The 24,849-nt window shown below is 45.2% G+C and overlaps 1 protein-coding gene across 1 annotated transcript; it reads left to right on the plus strand.

Moving 5' to 3' along the window:
• Positions 1-13: 13 nt before the first annotated feature.
• RNPEP (arginyl aminopeptidase) lies at positions 14-21,905 on the plus strand. Its single transcript, XM_058274956.2, has 11 exons — positions 14-534; positions 4,457-4,597; positions 4,927-5,075; positions 11,604-11,720; positions 12,362-12,597; positions 15,428-15,541; positions 16,923-17,035; positions 17,224-17,332; positions 18,581-18,805; positions 20,090-20,232; positions 21,374-21,905. Exons 1-11 carry the CDS (start codon positions 88-90, stop codon positions 21,530-21,532), a joined length of 1,953 nt encoding a protein of 650 aa, XP_058130939.1. The 5' UTR covers positions 14-87; the 3' UTR covers positions 21,533-21,905.
• The last annotated feature ends 2,944 nt before the right edge of the window (positions 21,906-24,849 follow it).

The raw sequence follows: 24,849 nt of genomic DNA on the forward strand, positions 1-24,849 counted from the left end.
TGCGCGGTGCGCTCGGGGCGTGGCCTTAGGCGGCAGCCCACCAAGCCAGAGGGCTGCGCCGCGGATACAGAACAACGCTGCGGGGCCATGGCGAGCGGCGAGCCTTTGACCGGCGGCGGTGCGGCCCGGAGGCCGCTGCACTCGGCACAGACTACGGATGTGGCCTCGGCCTCCAGTTTCCGGACCTTCGAAATGCTGCACTTGCACCTCGACCTGCGAGTTGAGTTCGGGCCGCCGGGCCGGGGCCCCGGGAGCCGGGCCTTGAGCGGCACGGCACTCCTGGAGCTGCGTTGCCTGTCCCCCGGGGACGCCACCGAGCTGAGGCTCGACTCGCACCCGTGCCTCGAGGTGACGGCGGTGGCGCTGCGGCGGGAGCGGCCCGGCTCGGAGGATCCGTCCGCGGAGCCTGTGCCCTTCCACACGCTGCCCTTCTCGCACTACGGCCAGGCCCTGTGCGTGGCTTTCCCGCAGCCCTGCCGCGCCGGCGAGCGCTTCCAGTTGCTGCTCACCTACCGCGTCGGGGAGGGCCCCGGGGTAAGTGCGCCCTCGGTGGCCGGCTCGCCCGGCCCTCGTCGCGGCCCTCTCCCGGCCGCTTCCTCTCTACGCTTCCGGCCTCTGGGCCGGCACTTAACCTCCCAGAGGAAGAAAAGGAAGAGGTTCTTGCAGTCCTTCCGTGACCTGGTCCCCGGAGCTGGCCGTGGTCAGCGCTCTGGTCCTCCCCCTTCCTCACGAGCTGTCCTGGCTTTCCACTCTTCTGGCTTCTTAGCGATCTAGCCACAGTGCTGGACGCCGTTTGTCCTTCCCATCCTCTTTCATCTCCTTCCTGGTGATTGTAGTGGCTTACCCATTGTATCCCACATTCCCCTGCATTACACCCTCCCCACGTCTAGTTTCCATTTTTGCCGGAGGAGGTGTTCCTGTTTGTAACCTGAACTTTCATGGCTCTTAGGATAATGGATATTCATAAATCGAATTTAATGATGTCATGGGGTTTTGGGGTCTAGGACACAGATGAGTCAGCTACTTAATTTCTGCATTTTGTGGCCCTGGATAATGCTGGTTAATTAGCCAGACGCTGACTCGATCCTTTGTTCTATGCGCTCTTCTAGTTCTAGGAGCTAAAACTCTGAAGCCTAGATAATTTTCTCCCGAGACGTTCGGGCTTCAATGAACAAAAGAATCTGAATAAAAGTGAGAACTCGAATTCGGATGTACTAGGCGTTATTATAATAATTTGGCCTTCTATTTGTTGACTCTTAAATTTTGAGGGGCAAATATTGGAAATAAGAGCATGGAAGGTTTTGTGACCCACAATCTGTTAAGAGTCAGTCAGAAAATTCTTGTAGTAGAGTCCTTAGGCTGTGTAGCTGCTGGTGTTCTCTCAGATAGGGTGGGTTACAAGTTTCACCTTAAACTGCCTTCCTACAGTTGAGGTTTTCTTATCCTTCTAGCAGATCCCTTTGCTCTTAGAACTGACTCAAAGGGCAGTTCTGATTCTCTTTTCACCATTGCGGGAATAAATGAGCCTTATCATAGAACTTGGTTTAAAAGTGAAAGTCCAAAGCACACGATGCAAGACGGGTAGGGCAAAGAAAAACTTCGATGCCCTCTGGGGTACCTTAACATCTGTAAATGTATTTATTTGGTTGCTCTTTTATGTTCTGTATATCTGGTTCCTGATTTGAACCAGAAACTAGAAGTTTAAACAGAATAACTAGAGAAACTAAGCCCTCCCTGAATTTACCTGCTGAAAGTGGCACCTAAAATAAAACCTCAGTATTAAGTTGGCAGTGGCCCACGCATTACAAAGAACTGCCCTTTGCACTGTGAAGGTCTGCATTAATGGCACTTGTATTTATTCCTTCCCTTCTCATTGCCACCATCCCAGTCACGGTTTTTACCTGAATCACTGTAGCAGCCTCTCCTTACTTCAGTCTTTCTATACAAACTGCCAGACTTCTTCCTTTGTTTTCTTGTCATTCTTTTAAAAACCCAAGCAGAGATGCTGAGTAAGGAATTATGGTGGAGGGAATTGTGGCTAGTATTTGTTAAGATGTGCTTAATGTAAGTTAAATTAATTGTCTGTTTACATAGTGAGTGTATATATGGTGACTTTATGTAGTGAGGACTATAAGTGTTAACACTTAACATAAATTAATTTTATTAATGACTTCATTTTTTTAAAGTTTTAGATGAACAGAACTATTTGAGCAGATAGTACAGTATTCCATATCAAATCCGTCCATATATATAGTTTCCCCTGTTATTAACACTTTATATTAGTACAATATAAATATTTTTAACCAATATTGATGCATTACCATTAACTTAAGCCCGTAATTTATTTATATTTCCTTAGTTTTTACCTAATATCTTTCTTTTTTTTTTTTTAAGATTTATTTATTTATTTCTCTCCCCTTCTCACCCCCCCCCACCCCGGTTGTCTGTTCTCTGTGTCAGTTTACTGCATCTTCTTTGTTCGCTTCTGTTGTTGTCAGTGGCACGGGAATCTGTGTTTCTGTTTGTTGCGTCATCTTGCAGTGTCAGCTCTCCGTGTGTGTGGCGCCATTCCTGGGCAGGCTAAACTTTCTTTCGTCCTGGGCGGCTCTCCTTACGGGCGCACTCCTTGCGCGTGGGCCTCCCCAGCGCAGGGACACCCCTGCATGGCAGGGCATTCCTTGCGCACATCAGCACTGCGCATGGGCCAGCTCCACATGGATCAAGGAGGCCCGGGTTTGAACTGCGGACCTCCCATGTGGTAGACGGACGCCCTAACCACTGGGCCAAGTCCGTTTCCCACCTAATATCTTTCGTTTCCAGGTTCCCACTCAGGATACCTTCATTTTTAGCTGTCATGTCTCCTTAGACTCCCCTTAGCTGTGACAGGACAGTTTCTCAGACTTCCCTTGTTTTTGGTGACCTTTACAATTTTGAGGAGTACTGGTCAGGCATGTTGTAGGATACCCATCTCTTGGAATTTGTCTCTTGTTCTCATGATTAGACTGGGGTTAGTACCAACATGACTCATGACTTATTTTGATCTTGATCACCTTGCTGAAGTAGAGTTTGGCAGGTTTCTCCACTGTAAAGTTGCTCTTTTTTTTTTACCTTTTCCATACTGTATCTTTGGGAAGGGACTCATTGAATTTTTCAACAAAATAAAAACTCAAGCAAAGAAAAGTACAAAATCCCAATATGCTTCCTTATGCCTCTTAAAATAGGTCTTAAATACCTGTGTTCAAGACCTTTTGTTATATCTGTCCAGTCATTCTCCCACCACTGTAGGTGAAACCTACCACCAATTCCCAGAGCCTGCTTCCATCTGTGCCTTTACTTATATTCTGCTCACTGTCCCAAGAATGTCTTCTTCCTTCCAACCAGAAAGTTTTGCTTCCCCTATGAAATCTTCCTGGAAAAAAGAATCCAGGGGGAGCAGATGTGGCTCAAGCAATCTACCTCCCCCATGGGAAGTCCCTGGTTCGGTTCCTGGTGCCTCCTAAAAAAACAAACAACAGGTAAAACAAACGAGAAAACCAAATGAGGGGAGCCAGTGTGGCTCAGTGGCTGAGGGCCGGCTTCCCACATATGAGGTCCTAGGTTCAAGCTCCACTACCTAAAAAAAAAAAAATCCCAGTCCTTTTCTAAATTCTGAATAACTTTTGGTACTGACTATACCCTCTACCCGCCTAGTTGTATCTATGTTGTAAGTGAACTCCTTTTTGCTATAGGCAGAAATTGGTTTTGTTATAATCATTCTGCTTTGCCCTTAGCTTAAGGCTGGGGTTCTTAACAAGTGGTCCATGAGGTTGAATTGAAATTTAAAAAAAACTCTTGTGGGGGCGTGTTGGTGTGGGTATGATATATTTATTAAAATAATAGACAGTATAGTGTGTGGACTTAGTAAGGGGTCCGTAGTTTTCACGTGACTGGAAAAGGGGTTGTGGAACAAAAAGAGTTGAAAACCCCCTGGTTTAAGGTCTAACAAAACAGTATATAGCCAATGCCTATAATGAAAATACATATATCCTGAAGAGTACTTTTTAGGAATGGAGATCACATATTAATCACTGACTCCCAATTAGGTTCTGCTTTTCTGTCTTTTATCACAGGTTCAAATATTATTTGTTTTTTTGGTGAGACGCTCCTACAGTGAGGGGGAAACAGGTAGGGGACAGAATGGCATGGTCAGTGACCAGGTCCGAGATTCTGGGGTGACCCATGGAGTACAGTGAGGAATGGGCCTTTTGTGGTTCTGCCCTCTGAATGGGCTTTGGCATGGATTCCAGGGTAGGTAAATGCACAATAGGAGAGAACTTCCCAATCAAAGCCAAAGTAGTTGCCAGAAAGATTTTTAAGGATTACCTAAAGCTCTCCCATGCCAGCCGGCTCCTTTTCTCTAGCTGGCCTGAACTCACATAGAAGGTATCAGTTCTGAAATGTTCTTCTGTTCTCTTAGGTTTGCTGGTTGGCTCCAGAGCAGACAGCAGGAAAGAAGAAGCCCTTTGTCTACACCCAGGGTCAGGCTGTTCTAAACCGGGCCTTCTTCCCTTGCTTCGACACTCCAGCAGTGAAATATAAATATTCAGCCCTTATTGAGGTAAGGGAACTAAGGTTAGATGCACCTGCCCTTGGGACTGGAAAAATAATATCAGATCGAAGTCATTTCAGTTGGTAAATCGTGGCATCCATCCAGTAGAACTTATGAAAAATTCTTTATTCCCAAATTCTTCCACCTGTAGACACTTTATATAGCTTTCCTCTAAATCCCATCAGTTTAGCAAAAATTAGTTTCTTGAAACCTTTGTGTTCCCCAAGATGACCTCTGGGTCATTATCATCACCATGCAGGTTGCTGGTCATGCTGTTCCTTTAGCTAATCAAAGGAGACTCTCTTCAGTAAAATTTCCTAAGCTTTCTTTGTTGTCAGGTCCCAGATGGCTTCACAGCTGTGATGAGTGCTAACACCTGGGAGAAGAGAGGTCCAAATAAGTTCTTCTTCCAGATGGGTCAGCCCATCCCCTCCTATCTGATAGCTTTGGCCATCGGAGATCTGGTATCAGCTGAAGTTGGACCCAGGTAGGAGACAAAGACTCCCAAGGTTGGATTGACCTAAAAGACGAGGAGGAGTCTGACCAGTGGATCTGCTGGGTGGTTCTTGGGGCAGTCTCAGGTCTCCTCTGTGGAGTCTACAGCCTTTCTGCAGCAGAGAAGCAGGTGGCATATGTACAGCAAAGGAAGTGCTCCTTTTTCTCCCCTCTCTCCCTCCCTCCAGTTCTATTCCTGCTGTCTGGAATGAGATTATCAGACCTGCTAGCAGTAACTGCTATTCTGGGTTGGCTTGCAGAGGGGTGTTGGAGCCTAGATAGCAGTTTTAGAAGCTTAATGTTTATTAGTGTCTTCAAGTTCTAAATTCCCTTCTAGCAACTCTTTGCTTTTTCTGTTTTGTACCAAAGCTCTTCATTTTCCCTAGTGACTGAATTCCTGGAAAATACAACTTTGAGTTGATTCCCTCTGGGGAGGCAAGTAGAATCTCCTTTCTGGCTATTACATAAACCTAAAGCTATGGTGACACAGGTATTTCGGGGAGGTTAGATGGATTTAGTGGGGATAAAACAGGATTTTGTAATGTTTCCTGAGAAAAGAAATTTAACTGAGTATATGTTTTTCCGAAAGGCTGTGGCACATTTCCTGATTTTTTTGCTGTTCTTTATCTCTGGTCCTGCTCTCAGTTCCTGGAGGTGGTGTCCTTGGCAGGATTAGTTACAAGCCTCAGGCTTCAAACCTAGGTTCAGTAGCACTGCGGGTATCATGAATCTTAGTTCCTGGGTTTCAGACGGAAACCAGATGGGATACCTTTGGTATCTGCTTCCAAGACAGACAGACACACACACACACACACACACACACACACACACCCCACAATGCCAGTCTTGAAAGACGGTATATCCTCCTCTCACAAAGAGAGGATATGTACAGGATAATAGATAAGCAAAGGAATGTCATCTTTGCAATAGACAGGAAGGTAAGTAATCATTTCAGAATTTACTTTTTAAAAAAACTTTTTATTTTGAAATAATTTCAAACTTAGAGGACAGTGGCAAAAATAATACAAAACCAGGGAGCAGATGTGGCTCAAATGGTTGAGCACCTGCTTCCCACATGGGAGGTCCCGGGTTCGGTTTCTGGTGCCTCCTTAAAAAAACAACAACAGGCGGCGGACTTGGCCCAGTGGTTAGGGTGTCCATCTACCACATGGGAGGTCCGCGGTTCAAACCCCGGGCCTCCTTGACCCGTGTGGAGCTGGCCCATGCGCAGTGCTGATGCCATGCAGGGGTGTCCCCCGCATAGGGGAGCCCCACGCGCAAGGAGTGCATCTGTAAGGAGAACCGCCCAGTGCGAAAGAAAGTGCAGCCTGCCGAGGAATGGTGCCGCACACACCGAGAGCTGACACTACAAGATGACACAACAAAAAGAAACACAGACTCCCATGCCGCTGACAACAACAGAAGTGGACAAAGAAGACGCAGCAAATAGACACAGAGAACAGACAACTGGGGTGGGGGGGTAGGGGAGAGAAGTAAATAAATAAACAAATCTTTAAAAAACAACAATAAACAAGAAAACAAACAAGCAGCTCACGGGAGCCAATGTGGCTTAGTGGTTGAGTGCCAGCTTCCCATATACAAGGTCCTAGGTTCAATCCCTGGCCCCTGTTGCTTCACACACACGCACACAAAGTAATAATACAAAACCCATATATAGAGCTCCAGTATACGCCCCACCCAGATACCCAGATCCATCAACTTTTAATATTTTGCCATATTAGTAATATTTTTTAAAAAGATTTTTTATTTATTTATTTCTCTCCCCTTACCTCCCCTCCCCCCCCAGTTGTCTGCTCTCTCTGTCCACTCACTGCATGTTCTTCCATGACCACTTCTATCCTTATCAGTGGCACTGAGAATCTGTGTTTCTTTTTGTTGTGTCATCTTGCTGTGTCAGCTCTCCGTGTGTGTGTGGCGCCATTCTTGGGCAGGCTGCACTTTCTTTCACGCTGGGCAGCTCTCCTTTCAAGGCGCACTCCTTGCACGTGGGGCTTCCCTATGCAGGGGACACCCCTGCGAGGCAGGGCACTCCTTGCGCGCATCAGCACTGAGCATGGGCCAGCTCCACACGGGTCAAGGAGGCCCGGGGTTTGAACCGCGGACCTCCCATGTGGTAGATGGACGCCCTATCCATTTGGCCGAGTCCGCTCCCCCGTGTTTGCTATTTTGTTCTTCTCTTTCCATCTCTCTGTCTATCCATCTATCTCAAAGAAATAATTCTTACTAAGGTTCTTTGGAAGAAACTATTAATGAGAAATAGGAAAACAATATATTCGAAACATAATGGATAATAATGATTTTTCTGCACTCTGTGAGAAAATGACATCAATCCAGGTGGCAGAATTGATTGAAAAGGTGATGACCTATTCCTTTCCCTAACAATTGACAGCCCTTACCTCGTGGATCACATGTTAGGGCTTTATGGGGGTATGTTAAATGGGGGGTCTTCTCACAAAGTATGTCATTAGTTCCACTCTCTATTACTATGAGGAAAATCTTGGATAGAATAGAATAATGGATATATTCTAGTAGAACCTATATGTATACTCTCTTCTAATCCTTTTATCAACCCAATGAGGGAGCTACTGTTGTCTCCTTTTTGCAGAAAATAGGCTCTGGTGAAATGGTTTGTGCAAGGTTACATTGTTGGCAGAACTGGAATTCAAATTCAGGTATTTCTATTTCAAACCCAGTGCTCTTTTCATTATAATATTGGCGACAAGACTCTAGCTTGCCCGAGAACATCCTAATATCTTTTGAAAGAAATGTGTGCCCTGGTGGAAGTATCTTGGATGGCCACTGTCTAGCTTGTCTTAAAAACTTTCAGGTGGTTGTAGCAAGCTGCAGTTTTGTGGGCTGATATCCAAACCGGTGATGGAGCAGTTCACAAAGTAATTCCTTAAAGATTTCGATTCCTATACCGTGGTCTTTTACTTAGCCTTACTCAGTCTGGTGTTTGTCACATCATCTCTGGTGACTTGACTCTTCATGTGGATGACTCATCTAATACCTGGCTTCAGGGAATCTAGACTTCCTTGACTACAGTAACTTTCTCCACTTCACTCAGCCTCCCACACGCAAGGCCATACTCCAGAGTCTAGGACCTAGACATAGTCATTATCGTGAGTTGATGCCATGTTGGGAATTTCAAATACCTTAGCTTCTTTCATTGTCTGAGCACACCCTACTAACCTTCCTGTTCTCTGATGGTCTCGCTCCTACCGTATCCCACTATATGTCTCCTGGAGGCCTCCCTTCGCTCTTGCCACACACTTCTTTGGGTGGTCAGCCTCTCCTGGCTGGGCTTCTCTCTCTGACCCAGTTACTTACTGTCCTGCTGCTACAGTGTCTCAGCTTTCAACCCTGTAATTCCCTTTCTCCACTTCTATACCTGTGTATTTGGGAGATGGAGAAAATAATGAAACAGTATGTATTGATACCATTACCTATTTCTGGTTTCCTAGTAAAAAGTTGGAATTAGAGAAAAGTCGAAATAGGCTCTTGTACTCATCAGATGCAATGGATGTGTCATGATGATGGGGGAGAGTGTTACTCTGGGGGTGAATGGGGACCTCATTTTTTTTAATGTAATATTTTTTTAAAAAAGAAATAGGCTCTGTGTGATTTTCAAGAAAACAAATGTATGGTCTTCAGTTATAGGGGTGCTTTTTTTTTTTTAAGGAGGTACTGGGGATTGAACCCAGGACCTCATATTTGTGAAACACTTGCTCAACCATTGAGCTACACCTGCTCCACTAGGGGTGCTTTTAATATTGCTCCACAACCCTTTTATTTGTTTTTTTATCTCAGTCCCTTTAAGCTGTTCTAAGACTTTAATGTTCTCTTCAGATTCCCTATTCAAACCCCATGCCCTCACTCCAAACATATGATCTTGGAGTGACCTTCAAAACAGTCATCTTCATTTACCCCTCCTTCCTTTTTCCTCTCTTGACTGAAGATGAGGGGTCCTTGTGTTTAAAGCCAAATCTCTCCATCTGAGCTCTTGATTCAGTCCCTTCCCGTATTCTCCAGGACTTTGCTTCATCAGTTACCCAACTCTCTTTTCAAGTCTGCGACCTCCGCCTCTCAACTGGCTCTTTCCTTTCAACCTCTAAGCATGTTGCAATCTCTGATCGCTCTGAAACAAAGCAAAAATCAAACTTAAACCCAAAAAACTTCCTTGATTCTATATCCCTTTCTAGCACACCACCCTCTCTCCTTACCTTCTTAGCCAAGTTTCCTAGAAGAGTAGCATCTGTGCTCACTGGCTCCACTTTTTGAACTTCAACCCATTGGAATCCAGCTTCCTCTGGCATGGAATCATGCTGTTGAAAATTCCTATAATAATAGAGGCCGTTGGCCTCAATGTGGACCATAAGTGGGAGACATTTTATTCCTCATCTTGGTGTTCTGCTCTTTTTCATCTGTCCTGTAGACCCTCCTCCGGCTTCTCTAACACCACTCTTCTGGTTCCAAGACCTCCTGGTTGTTCCTTTCTGGTCTCCTTTGTGGACTTTTCTTTTTCTAACCTGTTATGTGACAGTGTTTCCTAGAATTTTGTCCCTAACCTTTTGTCCCTCATGCTTTCCTTTGGGAAAGTCATCTACTTTTGTAGATTAATATGCTTTCCCTGTACTGCAGCCAGAGTGATCTCTCTTAAAACTAAATCCCACAATATCACTTCTTGCTTAAAATACTCCTATGGCTCTGAAGATCAAGTTCTGTAACATGACAGATAAGGCCCTCTGTGACCCTCATGCTCCATCTCCTGCCCCCAGGATGATACTGTGCTCTTCATAATCCCAGACTCTTGATGATTCCTCACATGGACGGTGCAGTTTTCTACTGCTAGCCCTTTTTTGATATTCCTTTATACAGAACTACCATTGCCATCTTTTTTTGCCTCGCTCAGTATTACTTATTTTTAAGATTCAGCTCACCTGGCATCTGACTACCAAAAGTAAACTCCCAGCCTAGGTCATGGATCATTTCTTGAGTTTCCACGGTACCTTGTGCTGCCTCTCCTATGCATTTACCGTATAAATGGTTGTTGGTCTGAATCAAGCTGCTTGCCAGTGTGTCTACAATTTGAATCCCAAAATACCTTCTCCAGGCCAGGGAGCTGGACCTGGGAAGGCACTTCAGTCCCCAAAGCCTCAAGCCCCATTTCAGGAACTCCTGATTCTGGTTTACCTGTTCTTTTTCCTCTTGCTAGAATAGTTTCTAAGGTTCTACAAAGGTGGAGAGAAAGCCCTCCTTCGTTCTGGTCTCAAACCCTTCCAGTTTGCCATCTGTATCTTTATTCAGTGTATCTGTGTGTGAGAGCAGTTCCATGACACATCTAGGAGCTCACTGGCCAGAGCACAGGTTTTGCATACAGGAAAGAATAATGCATTGAACATTTGTACACTCGTCCGTTCAACCTTATATGATTTATTTATGTGTGGGTTTGTTTCATTTTTGCTAAACCATTTAAAAGCAAGCATGCCTCTCCTAAGAATAAAGACTTACTCCCTTATAACAACACCATTATTGCACCTAAGAAAATTAGCAATGGATTCTCTATTAGCATTAATAGGTTCATCTCTCTCTTAAGATTCCTTTCAATTCCAAAGATTCTACTACAGAGAATCCTTTTTAGACCTCTCTTAAAAGAAGGGAGAAGGGAGCTGACATTGTCCAAGGGCAATACTTTATGGTTCTCACATTTCTTTTATTGATGACTTTTTTTTTTTTAAGATTTATTTATGCGGCCCCCCCCCCATTGTTTGTGCTTGCTGTCTGTTCTGTGTTCATTTGCTGTGTGCTCTCTGTGTCTGCTCGTCTTCTCTTTAGGAGGCACCAGGAGCTGATCCTGGGACCTTCCATGTGGAGGAGAGGCACTTAATCTCTTGAGCCACCTCAGCTCCCTGCTTTGTTGTGTGTCTCGTTGTCTTTCCTCTTTGTGTCTCATTGTTGTGTCAGCTCACTGCACCTGCCAGTCGTGCCAACTCGCTGTCTTGCTTATCTTCTCTATGAGATAAGCTGGACCTGGTTCCCCACCTCTGTGTGGTAGGCAGGAGCCCAGTTGCTTGAGCCACATCTGCTTCCCCATTGATGATTATTGATTAATGATTTATTGTGTGAAGGGGTTTTATATGCTCTCTCATTTAACCATCACTACTCATTTTACACCTAAGGAAACTGAGGCTCAGAGAGAACTAAATTCATATTCAGTGTTAGAGCCGTAAGTATTGTTGGTTTGGATCCTGTTGCCTAGAGGAGGCTGTTGCTATCTCCGTGAGGCTGACTTAGGTTCTTACCTCTCAGGGCTGGTAAGCAGAGTGCTGCATCCGTGCAAGTGCCCTGATCTTGCATCTCTTGTCTCTGTGGCTGACCAAATTGTCACATTCATTTGGCTCAAATATGAAAACGAGGCCAATTTTCTACAGGTTCTTTCAGGATCAGTCACCTAGATGGTCTCTATACCACACTGCATTCTCTGCTTTCTTTTCTTTAGGAGCCGTGTGTGGGCTGAGCCCTGTCTAATTGAGGCTGCGAAGGAGGAATACAGTGGAGTGATAGAAGAATTTTTGGCAACAGGAGAAAAACTTTTCGGACCCTATGTCTGGGGAAGGTGTGGTATCACATTGGCTCTTGTGTCTTTTTTTAAACCAAGTGTCTGATTTCCAACTCTCTCTTCTGGTGCTGCTTCTCTTCCTTCTGTCTCCTAGAGCAAAGTTTCCCCAGCCCCAGAAGTGAAGGAGAGGAGGAAGAGAAAGGAAGGGATGAACCAGGCCTCATCCATTGGTGCTGAGCAGGGGACTCTGAGAGAGAGGGTTCCTGAGGTGATAAAAACGTGCCTCATAGTTGGAAGTTGGGGATCGGGAATCTGGTCAGGGGACCTTTGTTGACTTGTTTTGCTTCATTTGGATCTTCATTCTCCTTAGTAAAGGGTCCACTTTGGTCTTTATGACACCAAGTTGACCTGTAGTGAACTAAATGTGATAGAGCTATTATATGCTTGGAAGTATAGAGGGAAGCAGAGCGACTATCACCTCAAAAAGGGAAGTCCCAGAGTCAGGCAAGTTACTGGGGAGTAGGACTGAGGAGCTGGGCTTCATTTTCAGCCCTGGGCCCATGTGTCTACACAGCCTGTTCAGTGGCGACATCTCTCAGGGCTTGGAAGAAGGCTGGGAAAATCATTGCTTAGGGAAGTGAGGCACCATCTGTTCCAGGGAGCTGGGACTTCTCTTTGACCTCTCGCTTTCTCGGCAGGTATGACCTGCTCTTCATGCCACCATCGTTTCCATTTGGAGGAATGGAGAACCCTTGCCTGACCTTTGTCACCCCCTGCCTGCTAGCAGGGGACCGCTCCTTGGCTGATGTCATCATCCATGAGATCTCTCACAGCTGGTTTGGGAACCTCGTCACCAATGCCAACTGGGGGGAATTCTGGCTCAATGAAGGCTTTACCATGTATGCCCAGAGGAGGATCTCCACTGTCCTCTTCGGTAAGCTGGCCCTTAGGCCCCCATCCTACTAAAGGCCTACCTGTCCCCCTCTGCCCCCCACTCCTTAGCCTGTGAGGCCAGTGTGTTCTCCTTTTGGGATACAGGTGGGATGTGAAGGGAAGAAGTAGCACAGAAAGCTCAGTTGAAAGGCCTGGACTAGACAAACGCTATTGTTTCTAAGTAAATGATTTCCACTTCACTGCATATCACTAGAATCTGTTGAGGCAGTAGAATTGAATAAATGAGCTAATAGGTTAACTAACAGTTAATCTACCCCTTCCCCCAAATTGGAGCTGTGTCTGATCACTCTGTTCTCCCTAAAACCAGACATAACTTCTGGGGAAGAGAGTTGACCAGGATTATTCACCCAGCTGTTTGGTTAATTTTATGAGTGAATCATCAAATTATAATCATTAGTTTCTATTGAACGTCTCTGTGGCAGCTTTGTACTAGGTTCCTTATAATAAATACATCATTTAACAATTCACAGTAGCCCTACGAAATAGATAGTATCTTCATTTTCTATATGAGGAAACTACAATTCAGAGAGTATAAGAAATGTGCCCAAGCCACTTAGCTGGTGTGGGTAGAACTCGAATCAAGCCAAAACATTAGACTCCACAACCTGTGCTTTTAAGAAAACATTTATCTACACTTCCTGTTTGTTGAGAGCCTATTGTATATCAGGTACTTAAAAATATTTTATATGTATTATTTGTATTAGTTTCCGAGCTGCTTAAACAAATACTATACAATGGGTTGGTTTAAACCAGGGGTTCTTGGCCTTTTTTGTTCCGTGGACCCCTTACTAAGTCCATACTCTACTTTGTATTATTAATAAATATATCACACCCGCACCAACACATCCCTACAAGAATAATGTTTTTTTGAATTTCAGTTCAAGTTCACAGACCCCTTGTTAAGAATCCCTGGTAAACCATGATAATTTTTTGATTCAATGTTTTGAGACTAGGAGAAGTCCAAAATTGAGTCATCAGCAAGGCGGTGCTTTGTCCTTGAAGACTGGCTTTCTGGGGCTGGCTGCCAGCAACCCTTGGGCCCTTGGCTTTTCTATCAAATGACAATATCCTTTCTCTCCTGCTTCTGTGGACTTTCACCTTCTCTTCCACATGGTTTTGTCTTCATAAAGACTCTGGTAATAGAATTAATGCCCAACCTCATTTATTTGGTCAACATCTTAATTAAAAATAATGTCATCAAAAGGTCTTATGTACAGTGGGTTCATACCCGCAGGAATGGATTAAGGTTAAGAAAATTTCTTTTTCTGGAGTACATAATTTAACCTACCATATAATTTTTATATTATCCCCAATCAAGATCTATATTTGGTATATATGGAAAAGCACATTATCTGATTATCAGAGATAATCAGAATATATCCTTTTAAACATTTTTATATGTGTGTGCATGAATTATCATGGTATATATGGTTTTACAACCAGCTTTTTAAAAAACTTTATTTAAAGCGTAAAGTTAAACATTTTCCCGAGTCATGGAATGTTCTTCTAAAACTGCATAGTATGGATGTTTTATACTTCGGTCAATACCCCATCACTAGATCAGTTGTTTCCAATTTTCCATTGAAATATTTTGACGAGCATCCTAACATATAAATCTTTTTTTTTTTTTAAGATTTTTAAAAAAAATTTCCCTCCCCTTCCCCCCCCAGTTGTCTGCTCTCTGTGTCCATTCACTGTGTGTTCTTCTGTGACCGCTTCTATCCTTAGCAGCAGCACCAGGAATCTGTGTTTTTTATTGTGTCATCTTGCTGTGTCAGGTCTCTGTGTGTGCGGCGCCATGCTTGGGCAGGCTGCACTATCTTTTGCGCTGGACGGCTCTCCTTATGGGGCACACTCCTTGCACGTGGGGCTTCCCTGCGTAGTAGGGCACTGCTTGCATGCATCAGCACTGCGCATTAGCACTGCGCATGGGCCAGCTCCACACAGGTCAAGGAGGCCTGGGGTTTGAACCACAGACCTCCCATGTGGTAGGCGGATGCCCTATCCATTGGGCCAAGTCCACTTCCCTAACATATAAATCTTAATGAATATCTCAAATTATTTCAATAAGAATAAATTCCTAGAAACATAATTTCTGGGTCTGACCATATGTGATGCTTTTTAGACATTGCCTCCCAGAAAGTGTGTATCAATCTGTACTTTAAACCAGAGTTTAGAGCAAGAGCCTATTTGTGAATGTCTTAATCAGGAACTCAGAATCCTGCAGAGTGAATATTATTATCCTGTTGTTCAGATTAAGATACCAAGGCCAAGAGAAATTAAGTCACTTGTGCAGAGTCAGAGCATCTAGTAAGTGGCGGAGCTGGCTGGCTTAAATACCCAGTCTTCTTCCCCTCCACCATTCCCTCGGTCCTTATTTTTACAGCCAGGAGACTTAGAGGCCCTCAGAATGTCAGTGTGGATGTCACTTCCTCTCATCTGAAAGAAGCAATCAGTTCTTTCATAGAAGATCAAATTACTACGTCTAAAAACACACTGACTAGGGAAAGGTAACTGTCAGAGGAGGAACAGGTTAAGTGATTTCCCCAGTCTTGATTTATGGGAGAGACTGACCACCAGGGGAACCAAGTTCTTTGCAGCCCTGCACAGCAAGATTAGGAGTTGAGTCAGGGTCTCTGAGTGGCCCTTTTTGCCCCCAGGTCCCCAGGTGGGTAACCTATGATGCTTCAGGTATCTCTGCCATCCTTCTCTTTGTGGTCATAAGCGGGGGCAGCATACTGTCTTCTGCCGGAAAAATGTAATTGGATGTCATGACAATCACTTGGGGGTTATGGTTTGTTTTTCCCCAGGGGCTGCTTATACCTGCTTGGAAGCTGCAACCGGGCGGGCTCTGCTGCGACAGCACATGGACATCACTGGAGAGGACCACCCACTCAACAAGCTCCGAGTGAAGATTGAACCAGGTCCAGGAGACTCTGTCTAGCACTGCCTCCCCTAAACTGAGCTTGGAGCCCCACATTAGTCTGAGCTTCACCTTGATTAGTGCTCTCCTGGAATATTTTCTTTGAGAGGCAGAGGCCCTCTAGAGCTCTTTTTAGCCATTCCTTGGCCTCTCAGCAGACTGAATCTAAGTCATTTCAGCCAGATAGTTCTTTCCATTCCATTTAATGACTTTGTAACAGTCATTCCATTTAATGACTTTGTAACAGGTCCAAATCATTTACAAGGCACTTTGCCATTCCTTTTTGTGTTTGCTTCTTTTCACTTTTTTTTTTAATTGTAGTAATATATAGACAACATAACATTTCTATGTAAACCACCTTCACATATTCAATTCAGTGGCATTAGTTACATGGACAGTGTTGTACTACCATTACCACCATGCATTACCAAAACGTTTTCATCACCCCAAACAGAAACTCTTTACCTATTAACTCCCCATTCCCTACCCCCACCCCTGGAAACCTATAATCTACTTTCTGTCTCAATGAATTTTCTTCTACTAGGTATTTCATATAAGTGAGAGCATACAATACTTGTTCTTTCGTGTGTGATTCATTTCATTGAACATGATATTTTCAAGGTTTATCCATGTTGTAGCATGTGAAACTCCATTCCTTTTATGGTGGAATAATATTTTATTGTATTTATGTGCCACATTTTGTTTATTCATTCATCCTCCCATTTCTTTTTTATTATCAAGTCAGACCTGTGATTTGTGTTGAGAAAGTGTTGCCTTATTTTACAGAGGATGGGACTGAGCTCCAAACAAGTTAAGTGACATGGCCAAGGTCATTCATCTAATCAGTGCATAACTGGAACTCTGATCCACATCCTTTGTCTCCCAGTCAGAGCTTTTTCATTTCTAACACTTTTTTTAGTTCCATGTATAACTAAAGCCTTTCTGTGCAATTGAAACTCATGTTCCTTAATACCATTGACTGTGAAAATAAATTTATCATAGACTGATAATTAGTTCATTTTAGGCTAGAGCAGTTGTAGAAGCAATGCATTGTTTTGGGAAGCTGAGAATGGAGGTGGTGTCCAGTAGGACTGGAGAAGGCATTGTGCCTGATGTTTAATCCTATGAGTCATTGGAACTCAACTGAGCAGAGCGTATCTCAGAAGTAAGGGAACTTGCCACCTCCTTTGAAAGCTGGATTCTTTGTCCTCTTATTAGATCCATAGTTACTAGCCACTTAAGATCTCCTTTGAAGTGCCTTAAGAAAGGCTAAGATAGGTTTGAAAACTTTCTTGGTTTTGTTTTTTTCTCAGAGCTAGTGAGGGTCAGTTAGGGTGAAAGGTTACCTGTACTTAAATCTTGTCTGCTTTCTCCTCTGCCAGGCGTTGACCCAGACGATACCTACAATGAGACCCCCTATGAGAAAGGCTTTTGCTTTGTCTCATACCTGGCCCACTTGGTGGGTGATCAGGATCAGTTTGACAATTTTCTCAAGGTATAGTCAACTCTCAAATGAGGGGAGAAGGAGGAGGAGCAGTTAAAGCAGCTGGGCCAGCGTTACATGAGTAAAGGCAGGGGCAGATGAGTTAAGGGTTGGAGAAGGGCCTGAGAAGTAAAGGGAATCTACTCCTGGGAAGTAAAGGGCATCCAGAGAGTAACTGAAAAGGACCTTCTTTCTCACAGGCCTATGTTGATGAATTTAAATTCCAAAGTATCTTAGCTGATGACTTTCTGGAATTCTACTTGGAATATTTCCCTGAGCTGAAGAAAAGGCGAGTGGATGCCATTCCTGGTAAGTGGAGGAACTGGCTCACAAGTTTGTATGAGACAGGAGAGAATTATATTCAGTTTTTTGGTTTTTTTTTTTTTTTTTGGAAAAACTAAGGTGTGGTGGGAAAATACCAGATCAAAGCCATCTATTAGGTGGCGTTTTGGGGAGCAAATGCAGAATCCCAAGTTTTAGTGCACAAAAATGACTTCTCAACTCCTCTCTGCCTTATTTTCTCCCATTTTGTTTCCTTATTCTCTGCTTTCTCGTTTTCCTTAAGCCTGGACACACATAATCAGATCCTTAACTCTTCCTGGAGAGCTGGTGCTGCTGCCGCTGCTGCCCAAGCTGAAACTCACAGGGCAGTCATAGTAGCAGCCCCTGCCTTGAGAGCATGGAGTTGCCTTGTGTGGCCAAATTCTAAGTGAAGGGAAATCCCAGTCGCTGCTCTGGTTTAGATTTGAGGGGAGAAGAGGGAGCACTGTCTCCTAAGGGAGAGTGGAAAATATGCTGTTGGGCATGAAACAATCCATTAAACCCAACCCCACTTCATATGGTGAATGCTGAGTCACCCTGTGGTGGTTTGGTAAAATCAGCTTCCCCTGATGGCTGGGATTGGTCAGGCTCAACACCTACTCTGTGGTTGGAAGCCTGCATTTCAAGGTCATGAGACTAGTTAATGATAGTTAAATAATTATATACCAGGGAGTATCCTAAGCTCTTTATATGTATTTGTTCATTTAATCTTGAACATCAGCCAAGCAAGGTAGGGTCTATAACCCCTATTTCACAGGTAAAACTGAGGCAAAGCAAGGTAAAGTAATACGTCCATGTCCTTCTGGCTAATTAATGGCAAAGCTGGGGTAGGACCCCAAGCATCCTGGTCCAAGAGCCCATGTGCTTAAGCACTATGTCGTTCTGGTATCTGGAGGAGGTTGTAAACTTGAATAAGTCTAGAAAGAAATGCCACCAAATGGCTTTTTAATTTATTTTTTCTATCTCTATAAATTTGGCTTTGACAACACAATGTTAACTTTCACTGTAGAAAAAGGTACAATCCTGTCTTACTGTGATGGTCTCTAAATACCGTTATGACTGGGACCCTGCTGGAATAAATAGCTGTAGTTGGGTAGGAATATGATGTCAAATACTGGAGAGTTTTGGATAGAGAGAGGCAGACAGAAGAAGGAGGCCTCTGGAAGTTGCTTGGGCAAGCAGACCGACTCTGCCTAAGAAATTCTGACAATATCTTCTCTCTCCTTCTACCATCAGGTTTTGAGTTTGATCGATGGCTGAATACTCCTGGCTGGCCCCCCTACCTCCCTGATCTCTCTGCTGGGGACTTACTCATGAAGCCAGCTGAAGAGCTCGCCCAACTGTGGGCTACTAAGGAGCTGGACATGGAGGCCATCGAAACTGTAGCTGTCTCTACCTGGAAGACCTACCAGCTGGTCTACTTCCTAGATAAGATCCTCCAGAAATCCCCTCTCCCTCCTGGTAAGAAAAAAATGGGTTATTTGTTCATCGTGAGGAATTGAGGTTCCTTATGTGCAGAGCTTTATATCAGGGGCCAGAGGGAGACTCATAAAAAGAAGTTGGGGTGCTTGCCCCTAAGCACCTGCCAGGTATAATAGCGAGGCCTGCAGGTGGACACAAGCGTTTCTGAAAGGAGCATGTCAACAGAAGGCTGTAAGGTACCCAGGTAAAGTGCCGTAGAGACAGAAATAATAAAGGCTAGCCTTCATCAGGTCTTTGATTTGTGCAGCCAATTCTTTTTTTTTTTTTTTTTTAATTTATTTCTCCCCTTTCCCCACAGTTGTCTGCTCTCTCTGTCCATTCGCTGTGTGTCCTTCTGTGTCCGCTTTTATTGTCAGTGGCACCGGGAATCTGTGTCTCTCTTGTTTGCATCATCTTGCTGCATCAGCTGTGTGTGTGTGGAGCACCATTCCTGGGCAGGCTGCACTTTTTTCGCACAGGGCAGCTTTATACAGGGCACACTCCTTGCACGTGGGGCTCCCCTATGCAGAGGACACCCCTGAGCGGCACAGCACTCCTTGCGCACATCAGCATTGTGTGTGGGCCAGCTTATCACATGGGTCAGGAGGCCCTGGGTTTGAACCCTGGACCTCCCGTGTGGTAGGCAGACGCTCTGTCTCTTGAGCCAAATCCACTTCCCCAGGCAATTCTTTTAAGTTCTTCGACCATGATCTGTTAAGTCATTTAATTCTTACATCAACTCTATGAAGTAGGAACTATGATTATAATTCCCAGAAAACAGAATGAACTTGAGGCACAAGAGGGCACGTGACCAATAAACAGTGAGGCTGAGATTTGAACCCATTGAGCCCGAGCTCTTAACCACTAATGCCATGTTACTGCTCAATTAGAAATAGTATTCATCAAATGGTATTATTCAGGAAATATTTAAAGATGACTTTTAGCAGGTTAGTGGTACGAGAAAAAGTGGGGGAGGGAAGGAATAATAGGATGATTATAAGAAAGGAGAAAGTTTATAATAATATTAAAGAACATTTGGTGGAAGAGCTTTAGAAATAAAGATAAATAGGAGAATAGGACATTGCCATTTCTGAGCATAAAATGAGCAGAAAGAATGAGAAGTGGGTGGTTGGGAGCCTGTTCCCAGTGCTCTGGAGGGCCTGATGGCAGACATACAGTGTCCCTGAGCATAGGACTTCTCAGCTCAACAGAGTTAGGCGACTGACACATGGCTCTGCCAGCAAAGTCATTAACGACACTTTTTAATTTCTTTCTTTTTTTAAGGTAATGTGAAAAAACTTGGAGAGACATACCCAAATATCTCAAGCGCCCGGAATGCAGAGCTACGGCTACGATGGGGCCAAATCATCCTCAAGAATGACCATCAGGAAGATTTCTGGAAGGTGAAGGAGTTCCTGCAGAGCCAGGTGGGTAACACCTGCCTCCTCAATCCCCTAAGACATGCAGAGGGCCACGCAGCCATACCGAGGAGTGCTGTGGGTCATGCCTCATCAGACCCTGCTGTGCTCTGGAGCAGAGGGAAGGGCTGAGTAGCCTCCTGGAGGACCCTGCTGATCAGTCTCGATATTAAGTGGAGCTTGTGGTGGCATTGCCCAGGGGGGAGAGGAATCCTACAGGCTTGCAGAGCTTTTTGCAGATCAGCTGGTGAGCCTGAGGGAGGAAAGCTGGTCAGAGCTAACCCAACACTGGGAATAAGGGTAATAATGCTTCATGCTCCAATTCTGGTCAAGGGGAAAAGGCAAGAGGGCAAGAGGCCAAAGGACAAGAAGATTAGCGCAGGGTAAGATTATAGGCCTCTTGTCTGGAAAGCCCTGTGACCTGGGAACTTTTCAGATACCAGCTGGATCCTAGAGTACCCTGAGACAGTTGCCCTGGTGATGAACAGCCTAGGGGCTGTTACAGGGAACAGCATCTGATTCCAGAGCCCCAAGCAGGAAGGAAGCAGTGAGCAACCAGATAGAGAGCGGTGCTCTCATTCCCTCATGTGTTTAAAGTGGAGCTGGGTACCTTTTAACCTGTTGGAGGTTTTCTAAGCCCTCGGAAGCCTCTGGATTTTAGGAACTTAACAATGTAACGGTCTTACATTTATGTGAGTTTGACTTGCGGCTTTTCCTTGGCCTTTACTGCACTTGAACCTCATGTGGCTCTCAGCTTCATGTGCTGCAGCCTTTGGGATTTGATTATCTCTTAGGAACTTGGTGGCTACCACTTACAGTTTTCTAAACGGGAGGTTTGGAGGACCACTGTTGTCAATCCCCCTCATTTGTTTTGTTGAGTGTAGATGCCCCAATGCATCTATGCATCTATGGTTATCATAGATTGGAGTGAATATTCAGATCTATCTCCATGGATCTTTGGCTGCTGGGAAGATGTCAGAATTAGAGCCCTTGTGACTGGGAAACTCCTCATTCCCACACTGATACCTAGATCCCTTTTGGCACCTGACCATGGCTGCTGTCAGACCATCACTGGGGGACAGGACGGGAGGGCTGGAGTGACCTGGTGAGCAGGCTTCTTAGCCTGTGTATGTGTATGTGTCTCACGCAGGGGAAGCAGAAGTATACCCTTCCACTGTACCACGCCATGATGAGCGGCAGCAAGGTGGCCCAAGCCCTCGCCAAGGAGACCTTTGTGTCGACTGCCTCCCAGCTCCACAGCAACGTCGTCAACTACGTCCAGCAGATTGTGGAGCCCAAGGGCAGTTAGGAGCTCCTGTGCATGGCCTCTGCCCCTTTAAGGCTGCGCTGTGGACGTGCAGAATAATTATTTCCAAATCCTAGTTCTCCGGTCAACTTCCTGAAGCTCATGGCTCCTCAGGTGGGCTTAGGTGTTTGTGATTTGTGGGCCTCTGCTCTGGAATGTTGAGTCCTTGACCAGAGGACCTCCTGCAGCTCTCCTCAGTAGTCAGGCCTCTGTTTGGTGGGAACAGTCGGTCTTCTGCCTCCTCTCACGTTTCCAGAGAGGATTTTTTTTTCTTTTCTTTTTTGATTATTCTTCAAGTACTATGCAAAGGACTGGCATTTTGGTAATTCTTTTTCCAGGCTTAACCTTTGTTTTAATAAATGTTTTTGAGTGAGAAGTACTTGTTGGAATTATGAATTGAGTGACATTATATTTTCTTCTACTGGGTGTCTCCTCTGTGTACAAGTGTTCAAAGGAGGTCACTAGGGGAGACCCAGAGGACAACAGTGTTTCCCTGCCCTTAGGGAACCCCTAGGCTAAAGGAGGTGGAGGTCCCACACTGGCAAAAGAAAAATATATAGCAATGTGGCGTGGAGATTTGCTGCAGAGACAATGTACAAATGAATAGCGATAAAGTTAGCTAAATTCTCACCAGCAGCATTCTTACTCATCTTTGCCATCATGGGGGAAAGAAAAACGTAGGTTTTAGTGCTCTCTCTCTAACCTTCTCACTATCCCTGGGGCTTCACTGGCCCTTACCTGCCTTTGCTCCTGGATAACTATTTTAATGATATGTTAAGTAAAGTCTTTTCAGAACTTGCCACTAAGTTCTGATTTCCTGGCTTAAACATGGGGATCTAAGCAGTTAGCAACTTGGGTTTGGGTGGCAGGGTAAGATGAGAGGAGAGTTATACAAATATATATTTGAGTTGCCTTTCTATAAATACCAGGGCACCCCTGAACTAGTCTCCATCTGTGGCTCTGTCCTTGGCTTTGAGGTTACCAATTCTCCATTCCTTGCAGGGGTTGAAAAAAAGAACAAAAGAACAAAACTCTGGGAGCGGATGTGTCTCAGGCAGTTGAGCACCTGCTTCCCACATGGGAGGTCATGGGTTTGGTCCCCACTGCCTCCTAAGAACAGAAACAACAAGCAAAAGATTGAGGAACCCAGCTTGGGGGAGCTGGTATGGCTCAGTGGTTGAGCACTGGCTTCATGCATGCAAGGTTCTGGGTTTAATCCCTGTCCCCCAGAACCTCAGAAAAAAAACAAACCACCACCACAACAAAAACACAGCTCAGCCACTCAAACGCATTTCTTCTCACTCTTGGCAAAAGCAAAACTGGGGAGCAGGCTTGTGAGTGCCTCTGTCCCATGGCATACCCAGAGCTTCAACAGAATGGGTACTTTGCATCTTTGGAAAGGAGTTTGGGATCCAGGATTTTGGCATTTTGATAACAAACTGTTTCTGTAGTGCTTTAGGACCGTCCCTTGCAATAATTTATAGGTGAGAACTATCTTAGGGCTGTCCAGAAGCTCCCCCCATGCCCCAACTGGGTGTCTAGCTTTTCAGCTCTAAGAGCAGTGCTGTCCTTCCTTGTTCTGTACAAAAATTTATAGTTAGCATCAAAAACCCAGTAATAATGAAGTCACTGTGAAAGCAAAAGGCTGGAGCTCATCTTCTGAGAGCCATTCTTGGACTCTGCTGACTGTGACATGTCATGAATCGCGATCATGCCCCACTCACCACCACTTCTATCCAACAGTCCTGCTGGAAGTACCTGCCCTCTCGCATGCTGCTGCCTCGCCTCCAGCCTCCTCCCTCTCTGCACCCCAGCCAAGTCTTGGCAGTCTGCATGGGGAAGGTCAACCAGCTACCCTTGGCAATGGTAGGGTATTGCTAGAACCCTTGCCCCACCACAGCTCCACTGGCCTGAAATCTTCTCTCCACCCCCTACCCCATCCACCCCTCCAAGGCACTGACCTCAAATCTAAGTCTTCCCCACTTACACTCCTTAAGCATCACTTGGCTATTGAAAGCATTCTTACTTGGAGGTAAGGTATTAGCCTACAGGAATTCATGTATTTGGGCTCCGTTCCCCTTTTAAGCCCCCTGAAGGCAAGGGAGCTGATATCCTTTCTCTACGCTTTCTCCTCCGGGAGCCGCAGCCAGGTGCTCTTCAGGGCAGGGAGCACGTGAGCAGCCTGGGGCTAAGAGCTGGTTCTTCCACATTCCAGAGCGAGTGGCTGGGCAGAGGGTGTGCCGGCCTCAGGCTCCTTGGGGGAGGTCCCCTGAAGGGCCAGGGAAAATCCTACCCAGAGACCTGTCTCTCTGACCACCCTTGGCTCACTGGAAGAGGCGGCCTCTACCCTGGCACCAAGTAGTTTTAGAGACAAGGAAGATAAGAAACTGATTCCCTGAGCTGGACTTTGCTAGTCCTCAGGCTTTCTAGTTAAAATAAGGGGTATCTGTGGTGTTTGAGTAACCCTTTCACTCACCAAGGCTGAGGGTAGCCATGAACCACCAGGATTGTAGCCATTCATGAAGAAGATGAGAAGACGAGAAATACAAAGATCAGGCATGCACCACAGATGCATAAAGAACTAAATCTGGGAGACCTTAAGGATTAAGTCCAAACCTTGTTTTACGGGTAGGGAAACAAGTGTGGAATTGAGGTGGCTTGCTCAAGATCACATAGCAGAGGACACTAGAATACAAATCTCTTGCCTGCCTTCTCACCACCCTAGGCGGCCTCTACCCTGGGGTCTCCAGAGGGGTCTATAGGTGTTGGTCTGGGTGCATAGAGAATCAGGCATGGGGGTGTGTGTGCTGCTTTCAACCAGCAGTGAGGCTGCAACCAAGGAGCTGTGAGAGCTCGAGCTCGGAGGCAGATGGTGTAGAGAGAGTGCAGTGTTGGCATCCAACATACCTGTTTTTCTCTATTTGTTTGTTGTTTTTTAGGTACCAGGGGTCAGGGATTGAACCTGGGACCTCGTATGTAGGAAGCCAGCACTCAACAACTGGACCACATCAGCTTCCCTGAGTTGGTTTTTTCATTTGTTGCATTTTTTCTTTTTTTCTCTCTTTTTTTTTTTTTTTTGTTCTTGTTGTTTAGGAGGCACCAGGAACTAAACCTGGGCTTCCCATGTGGGAAGCAGGACTCAACTACTTGAGCCACATCTGCTTCCCATACCTGGGTTTAAGTCTCAGCGTCACCACTCAACTATCTCTGTGCGGCCTGGGCAAGTCATTTAACTCCCTCTGAGCTGCAGTTTCCTGTCTAGAAAACGGAGATAATTGTACATTCCCTAAAGGGTTTTTGTGAGAATTAATTGGAAGTAT

This window comes from Dasypus novemcinctus, chromosome 13 (assembly GCF_030445035.2).
Source record: "Dasypus novemcinctus isolate mDasNov1 chromosome 13, mDasNov1.1.hap2, whole genome shotgun sequence".
Taxonomy (NCBI): Eukaryota; Metazoa; Chordata; class Mammalia; order Cingulata; family Dasypodidae; genus Dasypus; species Dasypus novemcinctus.

Coding starts and splice junctions, on each gene's coding strand:
- RNPEP (XM_058274956.2), top strand. CDS start 88: ATGGCGAGCGGCGAGCCTTTGACCGGCGGCGGTGCGGCCCGGAGGCCG. Junction 12,598..15,427: donor GATCTCCACTGTCCTCTTCG/GTAAGCTGGCCC, acceptor GTTTTTCCCCAG/GGGCTGCTTATACCTGCTTG. Junction 18,806..20,089: donor GAAATCCCCTCTCCCTCCTG/GTAAGAAAAAAA, acceptor TCTTTTTTTAAG/GTAATGTGAAAAAACTTGGA.